Source organism: Mesoplodon densirostris, chromosome X (assembly GCF_025265405.1).
Source record: "Mesoplodon densirostris isolate mMesDen1 chromosome X, mMesDen1 primary haplotype, whole genome shotgun sequence".
Taxonomy (NCBI): Eukaryota; Metazoa; Chordata; class Mammalia; order Artiodactyla; family Ziphiidae; genus Mesoplodon; species Mesoplodon densirostris.
The window spans coordinates 2,866,153-2,876,743 of record NC_082681.1 but is presented as its reverse complement, the minus strand read 5'-3'; the positions used below and the strand labels follow the sequence as shown (position 1 = coordinate 2,876,743).

General features: G+C 58.9%; 1 protein-coding gene across 2 annotated transcripts; it reads right to left on the bottom strand.

The window, feature by feature from the left end:
* Positions 1-3,374: 3,374 nt before the first annotated feature.
* On the bottom strand, positions 3,375-5,735 carry EMD (emerin). 2 transcript variants are annotated; one of them, XM_060087104.1, is made up of 6 exons: positions 5,497-5,735; positions 5,265-5,372; positions 5,028-5,105; positions 4,693-4,826; positions 4,175-4,221; positions 3,375-4,128 (listed from the first exon to the last, which is right to left on the bottom strand). In XM_060087104.1, the coding sequence occupies exons 1-6, from the start codon at positions 5,576-5,578 to the stop codon at positions 3,759-3,761; spliced, it is 819 nt and encodes a 272-aa protein (XP_059943087.1). In that variant the 5' UTR covers positions 5,579-5,735; the 3' UTR covers positions 3,375-3,758. The 2 variants fall into 2 exon arrangements, with proteins under 2 accessions (XP_059943087.1, XP_059943088.1); XM_060087105.1 differs by having other exon boundaries at positions 3,375-4,092; positions 5,497-5,732.
* Between the last annotated feature and the right edge of the window lie 4,856 nt (positions 5,736-10,591).

Sequence of the window (10,591 nt, the reverse complement as noted above, 5' to 3'; positions counted from 1 at the left end):
CTGGGGCTGGACTTCTCCAGCTGAGCAGCTGCCAGAAGCCTCCAGAGTGTGCCTGCCCCCCTCACCCCCCATGCAGCAGGCGTGGCCTCAGAAGTGGTGGGCCAGGGGGCGGGACCTGACTTTTTTCACTGAGTCCTGCCTGCCCTGGGGGGAGGGGTAGAGTCTCCAACGATGGCCACCCTGAACCTAGGGCAACTGGCCAACCCCCGGGGTAGTAACAGTGGCACTTTCCTGTCCTTTAGACCCTTGGTGCCTGGGGTGGTCCATCGTCGTGGATCCACAGGCTGTGCCCCCCTTGGTCTGTTCTCTTGGATGGACTGACCTCTGCAGTGCGGGGACCAGCCCAGTAGCCACCATCTCTAGCTCCAGCACAGGGTGGGGGTCAAGGTAGGGGTGGACCTAGGTCTGCCCAACACTGTCTGCTACTTACCCTGGACCTGACAGGGGGGGTGGAGGTCAAGGGTGGGATCCTGAGCTAGGATTCCTGGCTCCACCCCCTGCCCCACCCACAGGGCCCTCCTTTCTGTGCTCCACCAGGGATGCGGCTCAGACCTCTGGCAGCAGCCACGCATCCAGGTCCATTGCAACCAGCTCCATTGCATCATCTTTCCTCCCTGCCTGGCAGGACCACCACCACCACCATTCCCTCCCCCCTCTGTTCTGCTGGCACCTACACAGCAGTGGAGTCACTGTCCCCTTAACCTTGGGCAGCTGCTGCCCCCTGCTGTGTTCCCAGCACCACTGGAGCCCTTGGTGGGGGAAGGGAGGATGGCGTCAGCCCGGGGGAATGGAAGTCCTCAGTTGCCCTGTGATGGAACTCCAGAGCCCTCGGGGGACTTTAAGGCAGCTGGGCCCCTCAGAGCTCTCAGGGAGGTAGTCTCAGAGCCCTGGGAAGTGGGGCCAAGCCTGAAGGGGAGTGCTGGGGGCGGTCCAGAGCCCTTGGGAGCTACAACTCTTTGGGAGGGGGGTGTGTAAGAGCCCTGGGGCAGGAAGCTTGAAGCCACTCAGGAGCCCACAGCAACCCTCCCTCTGCTGCATGGTGATCAGTGGATGTGGTTGCCCTTGGGGAATAAATGAATGAGAACAGGGAGACTATGTCACCTGGGTGGGGACTCTTCTCTCTTCTCTCAGACACCACAGTGGTTGCCAAGCACACCTAGCCTCCCCCTCTTTCCTGGAACAGATCAAGGACCTGTGGCCTGGAGAGGACCATTCCACCCAGAGGCCATGCCATCTCTCTCCCCTTCCTTGGGAGGGCCCAAGCCCAGCTCCCCTTACTCCCATGCTGTCCCTCTCTGCCCCAGCTGCTCCACAGAGTATCAGCATGTCAACCTTACCACGTCCCTAGGCTCCACTTGCCTCTCCGCCCAGACCTGGTGGGACTGCAGCTGAACAGCAGTCTCAGGTAGTGAGAGCCTGTGGGGGAGCTGTATTCACAGGCTCGGTCCCTCTTCCCAACATACTTGATTTGGGATCCGCTACTGAAGCAAGATGTCTCACCATGCCGCCCTGAAGTTCTGGTGCACTGGCAACCTGACTACCTCTTCTGCACCCCCACCCCCATTCAGGCTCATTTATGTGACCATCAGGCCTTACTGTCACCAATGAGAAGGCAGCACTCCCTGCCCATGCCCACCACCCACCATGAAGCAAACAAGTCTCAGCTCTTGCACTGGGATGGCAAGGGGCAGAAGCTGGAGGCCTGGGGAGTCCATGCCACAGTTGGCTGGGTGCTGGGGGAGCCAGGTGGGAGGGGCTTGCAGCAAACAAACGAGGCTGAGCCTGTGGGAGGGGTGAGAACATTAGAAGCAATTTTTTCACCCTTTTTTGTATATATTTTAAAATATTTTTAAAATATATATATTTTTTGGCTGCGTCAGGTCTTGGTTGCTGTACAGATCTTTCATTGTGATGCTCAGGCTCTTCATTGCGGCGTGCGGGTTTTTCTCTAGTTGTGGCGTGGGCTTCAGGGCGCGTGGGCTGTCTCGTTGAGGCACATAAGCTCAGTAGCTGTGGCACACGGGCTTAGTTGCCCCACGGCATGTGGGATCTTAGTTTCCCCCAGCAGGTATCGAACCCGTGTCCCCTGCATTGGCAGGCGGATTCTTAACCACTGCGCCACCAGGGAAGTCCCAGAAGGTGTACTCTTTACCACTGGACCACCAGGGAAGTCCCATCATTCTTTTTTGTTTATTTTAAATGCGCAAAAAAGTATGTTATTTTTAAGAAAACACCCGCCCCCCCCGAAAAAAAAGTGGGGAGACTAGGATGCATCAAAAAGAAATGTCCAGGAGCTTTGGTAGGATGGTTCCAGTCCCAGCCGTGACCAAAGCTCACCATGCAGCCATAGACAGCCAAGAGCCCCCAAAGGCTCAGGAGCCCATGGTGTACATGCAGGTGAGAGGCCAGGCCCTGCCAAGTCCTGCCACCTGTAGCAAGGAGCCGGTCAGACGTGAGAGGGACTGATGCTAGGGCCCCACCCAACGAGGTAGCCCTTGTGGTGCCTCTGATTCCCACTTGTTTACACGGAGCCAGCCTCTCCACGCTTTACTGCCCTCTACTGGCAGTGCAGAGCCAGGATGCACGGCCTCTTGTGGCAGTCTACCCTAGGTTTCCTTCTTTGAAAATTATGAAATACCCACAGCAGAAAACCCGGCAATAAGAAAGAATATAGTGGGCTTCCCTGGTGGCGCAGTGGTTGAGAGTCCGCCTGCCGATGCAGTGGACACGGGTTCGTGCCTTGGTCTGGGAGGATCCCACATGCTGCGGAGTGGCTGGGCCCGTGAGCCATGGCCGCTGAGCCTGCGCGTCCGGAGCCTGTGCTCCGCAATGGGAGAGGCCACAACAGTGAGAGGCCCGCGTACCGCAAAAAAAAAAAAAAAAAAAAAAAAAAAAAAAAGAATATAGCCAGGTGAGGAACTGGTTTACCGAAAGGTGATGGAGCATTCCAGAGTACTGGGAACCTTCCCCTGTAGTATTAAACAATCAGCTTTCCAGCAGAAATGGCCCACCAAGCAGATGCCTCGTTTCCTCTTCATCCCCCCAGCCTTGGACACCAAGATTGGCGTCTGCTGGAAAGTTACACACCCCTAACTGACATTGTGCAAGCAGCCTCGCCTGCATTTCCAAGTGGGTTCTCCGTGTGACAGTTATTTTTATGAGTAGTTACAAGAGCTTTGGTAACGAGTCAGGGAGTGGACCCCAAGAGCAAAGCACAAATATGTCCATGGGTAGCACGTGATCCCTACCCCAAGCGCAAAGGAAGAAAAGAAGAACCAACAAAGCCAGATGACAATTCTGGAGGCCCAAGGCCTGGAGGGCCTTAGCAGGGGGCAGCCCAACCCCTCCCCACATTAAAGGGAAGAGCCCACACGTTAAAAATAAACGGCCTTTTTATTGTCCACGAAAACAAAGTCAGGGTGGCCTTTGGTTAATACCCCCAATGAGGTGACGATGAACAGGAGGCATGCAATGACGACAGCCATGTTCTCCTCTCCAGGAGAAGGGTCTTGCCCTCCTAGGCCCTAAGGGTCAGAGGCAAGTAGGGCCAGGAGGCTCCAGAGGAACACCTGCCCAGGCCCACCATGCTGCAGAGGCCCAGGCCTGCTGCCTCCCTGGCAGGACAAGGCAGGGGAAGCAAACATTGCCCCTGTCCCAGTACCCCCAGGCTAGAACACGCAGAAAAGCCCCAACCCCCCTCCCCCAGAAAACACTGCTAAGGCAGTCAGCCAGGACTTCCAAGCCGCAAAGCCAGACCGTCAGGGCTCCGCCCAGAAGGGGTCGCTATCCTCGGCCTGCATGGAGTAGTAAACAAAAAGCAGGAAGGCAGCAAAGACCAGGAACAGGAGCATCTGGCCCCAGAGTGGGACCTGGCGATCCTGGCCCAGACCAGCCCCAGGGGCCTGCTTTTCTGGCCGGATAGCATGGCGGGTGAGCCACGAAGGAGGAGGAGATGAAGGTGAGGACACGGCAGAGGTGGAGGAGGAGGTGGGGTAATAGGACAGGCCCAGGGAGCTTCTGGAGACGTTGGAAACAGGGCGGTAGTGTGCGATGCTCTGGTAGGCACTGTCCCGGCCATACACGGGGCGTTCCCTGAGGCAAAGAGGGGAGCAGATAGGCCAGGAAGGCCTGAGCCCAGAATCAGCCCCAGTCCCTGGCCCTCCCTACTACTCACCTATCCTTGCCCTCCGCTTCAGAAGAGAAAAGATTGTCATCGCGAACCTGTAGAAGTGAATCAGGGTAAGGATACTGGCTGGCAGGGTCAGCGTGGCCCTGTCATACCCCTCAGTCCAAACTTCCCTGCCCAGCCTATTCTGAACACTGCTTCAAGGCCTGGGCCTTGCCACCCTCCAGCACCCTTCTTGGTTCCCGGCCTTATGTCTGTGGGGCCTTGCCACTTGCTAAGTGACTGTGCCAGCTGCCTACACCCTACTTTCTGCCCCAGGATTGTCAGAAAGAGTTCAAACCTAGATCCCAGGCAAGGGTGCGGGGCATGTACCGGGCACTCTAGTCAAACAGTTCTGACAGCCCCCCCCAAAAAAGCCCTGACCTGGCAGGTGTCTGCTGACCCCACCTCTCCCTGGAGGCTCTGGGAGCCACCATTTGCACCCGGTGGCCCCCTTGATTTATCCAAACCCCGCAATCACCCCCTCAGGTTGTACCCAAGTACAGGGTGCCCGACAGCCAGCTCACCTGGTGGTGAAAGGTGTCAGCATGTGAGGGTGAAGCCGAGGGCTGGCGGAAGCCCTTGGAAGCGCCCACAGACTCAGGCTCCCCGGAAGTCCTGGTGGTCAAGTAACTCTCCTCATAGTAGTCATCATTATAGCCTTGGGAAGGGGGGGCAGCGGTAGCAGAGGGAGCAACGGAGTCCCCACCTGGCCACATGGCCCTAATCTGAATCCCATTTGGGGGCCTGTGACTCGGTTTCTCCCCTCCAGGACTACTGCAGGATGGCGGGGGTTGAGATCTCAGGTTCTCCCTGACACTGGAACGAAGGTGTCAGGGTGCCCACCCCACCCCTGCCTTACCCTTGCTCTGGTAAAGTAAGGCGTCCTCTTTCTTGGGCAGATCGTACATATCCGAGTCCACGGACGCTGAATCTAAGTCTGAATGGGGGAGGGGCCAGGGCCATTTGCCTCCAAGGCTCACCTCCCCTTTCCCCTGTGCCCCTCCCGGCCAGCGCCCCTGCCACACCCTCGCGACCCCTTCCTCCCAAACCCTGTCCCCGAGGGCGGCCAGGTGGAGCCGTGGGGCGGGGGCCTCACCCGAGAACCGATAGGAGAAAGAGGATGCGGACGAGTTCGGGGGCGACAGCCTCCGCCTCTGGGTCTCATACTCGAAGATTTTCTTTTCGTAGAGCTTGCGAGTGGAACCTGGCCAGACAAGGGGCACAGGGCGGTCAGGGCGCGGGCCACGAGACCGGGGGCGGCGCGGAGAGGGGTTAAGGAAGGGGGCGCGGGGCGAAGCGCGGGGAGGGGGCCCGCCGCCGCCGCGTACCCACGACGGGCCCGTGCGGGATGTTGTACTGGCGCAGCACAGCAGCCAGTTCGGCGTCCGACAGGACCGCGTAGTCGTCCATGGCGGGCAGCAAGCGGCAGAGGCCTGGGGGTGGCCCGGGCCTGGCGATACGGGCCGAGATACGACTGCCTCAGAGCGCGACAGGGGCAGCGCGAGCGCCTCGGGAACGGCTACGCCCGCGTCACGCCTGCGTTGCAATCGCGTCCAACCGCGGTGCCTGCGGGCCGCGCGCGCTGTGAGGGGCGGAGCCAGAACACGGGGAGCCCCCGGCGCAGAGCAGTCGGGCCCTGGGAACGGGCGGGGCGGGGCTGGCGAGCCCAGACGTCACAAACTGACGGGATTGGCTAGAGGCGAAAGAGGGATGTAGGGCGCGCTAGAGCCGAAGAGCCGCGGACCGGTCGGGCCGTGGAAGAGGGCGGGGCTGTGCGTCCGGTGGGGGGGGCCTGCGAGCCCACAGACGTCACACGCTGGCAAGTTTGGGCTAGACAGGAACGAGGGGCGGGGCCTGCGCGCGAAGGGGACGAGCTTAGACCCGCCGGGACCTGGGAGCGGGGCGGGGTCGGCGAGCCAAGACTTCGCCCGCTGGCCTGTTCCGGCCCGAAGTGAAGAGGGGCGGGGCCTGTGGCCGTGGAACCGGCAGAAACCGGCCAGGACATGGAAGTGGGGCGGGGCCGCGCGCTGGGCGGGGCTCCCCCTCCCTGAGTCTCGTGGACTCCGCTCGGTCCCAGCAGCCCCCCTGCCGCCCACCCTCCGCTGAGCTCCAGCGCTTGGGGTTCCCCGGCCGCGCCCCAGCGGGCTGCCCCGGCAGCAGCAGCAGCGGGAAGGGCCCCGATCTGAAGGGCGAGCCCTTGGAGAGCGCGGGTCTGGGCCCGGACCCTAGGCCGCCCCCCCCAGACCCCCCAGACCCCCTGCCCCATCCCGCCTTCCCGCGCTCTGCAGGGCCTGGCCTGCGCACCTGCGCCCCGCCGGTCCCCACCGCCTCCCTCCCTCCCCGCTCCACCCGGGAGGAAATGGGGCACTGGGCCAGGAGGCCACCGGCACTCCAGGAGCCAGCAGCCTTGGAAGGGGCCCGGGCGTGCCATTGCGCACTGGCACAGGGCGCCGTGTGATGCATGCAGAGACAGCGAGTGCCCGCCTCACCCACCAGCTGTCTACCTGGGGCGGGAGAGGCTTCCTCTCCTGTCGGAATGGCCCCTGAGCCCGGTGTGACCGGCGGCCAGGCAGCGGCACGGGGCGGGGGTGGGGGCTTCCAGACTCAGAGGGACCTGCTCCGGGGTTCCAGTAAGACTTGGTGGGCTCTGAGCACCTGGGTCTCGGTGGGCTTCAGGGCCGTGGTAGTGCAGAGCGGGCCCCCAGGACAGGGGGACCAGGGGACCGAAGGGGGCAAACCACGGAAGGCTGCCAAGGCCTGCTGGGGAGCCGGGACTGTCACTAGGAGTTGGTGAGGGGCTTGGTCAGTAGAGAGCTGCCCTGTGGAAATTGGGAAGGAGATGACAGTCACGTTCTAAACAAAGGCGGCTGATGGAGTGTGGGGGAACTGAAGTGCTCCTCCCGGAACTGGGAGCCTGGGAGGAGGTTCTCATAGATGACAGCTGGTACCTGGAAGAAGACCAGGCAGGAAGGCTGGCCCAGCTGGTGAGGGTCACAGACCAGTTCTGCATGGAGGTTCGCTCGTGGGGTGGAGAGAAGATAGGGCCCTGGTTTGACCACACACACAAAGACCCTCAGAAAAGTTGCTGTAGGCCGGGTTTTAGAGTAAAGATGAGGCCTGCTCTGTCTCCCAAAATATGAGGGCCCCAGACACGCATGGCAGTACGAGGGGGCAGAGCCCTGGGCAGGGCAGGGTCTTGCTGCTTATCTCAGAGCAGGGAGGGAGATGGCGTTTGGGCTCTGGGCCGCTCAGAGTTGGCCTCCTGGAATTTGGAGTTTTGGCAAGATCAGATTCCCCAGTACCTCTCCAAGCCTTCTGCAGTGCTGGCCCCTGTCCCAGAGGCTGTCCTCCCCATGCCACCCCTCCCCATAGAGACCCAAGCTGTTTCCTTATGAGGTCAAGGAATTCTAAGTTTGCCTTCTCCTCTAGGAACAACCCCTCCCCCGGCACCTGCCTTGGCCCTCTGCCTTTTATTTCCCTCTCCCCCAGTTGCCCTGCTATGAGGTCCCACCATGGATGGCACCAGTCTGACTTGTGATGGTCCCCTGCGCACAAGCCCACCTGGAGTCCAAGTCCAGCCCCATTGCAGGCAGACCCGTCCCAGACCACCAGAAACCAGGCGAGCCCTTGACCGTCAGAGCTGAGAGGCCCTCGGCACCACCCCTGTCACATAGAGGAGGAATTGGGGACCCAGAGAGGGAGGAGACTTGTGCAAGGGCCCTGAGTGCAATTCATTCATGGATGTTCCCCCAGCCAGTACCTAGCCCTCGAGGTCCTAACCTGGACAGTGTGGCCCAGCGGCGGTTCTGAGTCAGCAGAGGAGCTGTTAGGGGAAATCTGGGGCCTTGAGGGGAGTCTTGCTGGGAAGAGTGGGCTTGGAAGCCACCGATTCCAAGTCAAGAACAAGAAGACAGTTTCTCCTTTGAGAATGGGGAATGGATTCTAAGCAGTATATTATATAACTTGTAATCCCAGCAACATCAAAAATTATAAGGAAAAGTAATATCAACATGAATACATTTCTCAACAGTCAGGTCCAAGGAGACTATTATTCACTGAGCTATTAATGTTTTCTTTAAGATAAGAACATCAAGGTGACTTCCCTGGTGGTGCAGTGGTTAAGACTCTGCACTCCCAACGCAGGGAGCCCGGTTTCAATCTAGATCCCACATGCATGCCACAACTAAGGAACCTGCCTGCTGCAGCTAAGACCCAGTGCAACCAAATAAAGTGTTACCAAATAAATATTTTTTAAAAAAGATCGGAACCTTAATACTTTGGTACAATACAAAACTTAGTTTTTCTCTTCAAGGATGTTAAACATCCAATGAGTTTTGCCTGGCAATCAAATACTTTAAAACATTGCTCAGATAGTAACAAAAGTCGTAAGATGGTGATTATTGTGAAAATTAACATGTGGAAGATTGTTACAGTCAATATACAGCAGGGAATGGTTAGCTGACCAAAAGCCTCTCAATTAACACCTTGTGTTCCAGCCCTAGAACACATCCGTCCACCTTGGGACTCTTGGCACGACTAGCTGGAGAGTCAGCTTGCCTTGGCAGTGGGAATGGAGCTGGTTCTAGTGCTTTTCAGGAAACTTCAACACAAGGAGAAAAAGTCTATATTACGGTCTTTACCAGGGAAGAGCTGGTGCTGTACAAACCTTCGTTCCCCCAGACCTGGAAGAAGTAGAGACCCCGAGATGTGTGTGTCTCAGGGGTGTGGGGGGAGGGGAGGGAGATAGTAGTGTAAAGAGAACATTTAAATGAAGGTGTCTCCTTCCTGCTACCCCACCTACTGTGCCCCTGGCTCCGACTGCAATGCCTGTGGTAGGTGGGTTTCCCTCCTTGAAGGGCAGCCTTGGCCATGAGCTCCAACACAGCCACCTCATGGATCTAAACTCAGGCCACTCATCTATCAAGTGAGGATAAGCCAGTGCTGTGGGGACAGGGTCCCAGCAGATGGAGCAGGGAGAGACAAAGGCCAAGGTACTGTGAGGAGATCCCACCATGGGTCAAGGTGGAAAGGTCATTGCCAGCAGAGCCAGCATTTTAGCAGGTGTGACCAAACTTCTTCCTCCCTTCCTCCCTCTTCCTTCCTTCTCCCTTTTTACCTTCCTCCCTTCCTTCTTTTCTTTTTTTTTAAAGGTACTTTTAAATATTTATTTATTTATTTTTGGCCACGGTGGGTCTTCGTTGCTGCGCACGGGCTTTCTCTAGTTGCAGCGAGTGGGGGCTACTCTTCTTTGCGGTGCGTGGGCTTCTCACTGCGGTGGCTTCTCTTGTTGCAGAGCACAGGCTCTAGGCGTGCGGGCTTCAGTAGTTGTGGCACGCGGGCTCAGTAGCTGTGGCGCACGGGCTTAGTTGCTCCATGGCATGTGGGATCTTCCCGAACCAGGGCTTGAACACATGTCCCCTGCATTGGCAGGTGGATTCTTAATGAGTGCACCACCAGGGAAGCCCACTTCCTTCTTCTCTTTCTCTCTTTTTATAAAGTAGAATAGAATAGGAAATATCAGAGTGTTTTCAGGCAGTAAGGGAAAAAAGTCTCATTTGGTGGAAAGTTTGTTTCAGTTATTTGTGTCGATCTGTGTGTGCGTGCAGGTACTGGCTCAGGATGTAAAATGTAGTTCTTATTGAGGGTTGTGGGCAAAATATTAAGACACTGCTTTATGTGGCCTTCATCAAGGAAGTAACATTTGAGCTGCATATGAAGCTACCAGGCAATGGGCACGTAGAAGAGGAAGAGGGAGCCTGGCAGCGCCGGGGCATGGCTGTGCCCGCCCAGTTCACAGACACTTGGCCCCTCGGTGGCACCCCACTGTACACGCCCAGAGCTCAGCACTGCACCTAATCATGCTCCTGAGAATCCAGAACATTTCTACTGCTCGCCCCCAGGCCAGGCCTGGCACCCATCAGGGGCCAAATCAGTGGCAGCCAGGACGCTGGCTCATCACGGGGCTCGGGTCCCTGCCCCAGTGCGGACTTCCGGGTGGTAGGCACTCAGGGAGCACCTGCAAGGGCCTGTCGCCCCCCACCCCCAAGGTCAGAATCAAACTTGTCTGGACAGCCCAGGCTCGGGGCAAAGGCGGGGGGCCGTGACTGTGGGCGGCTCCCTGGAGGAGGTGGCTTTTGCTGCTGGGCTGAGACGCAGGCCCTGCAGACCCCTTGGGCGCGCCCCTCCCCTCGCTGGACGGTGAGCTCATCGGGGGTGGGGGGGCGTTGCCGGCGGCCCGGGCGCCTGAGCTCACGGCGCGCCCCCGCGGCGCCCCGCCACCCCCGCTCCTGGGCGATTTTACCAATTAAGGCTTTCTCGCCGGGCCGGGCCGGGCGCGGGGCGGGGGTGCGGCAAACAAGAAGGCGGGCGGCGGCGGCCCATTCGCGTGGAGGCGCGCGGCGCGCAGCGGACGCCAGCGGAGCC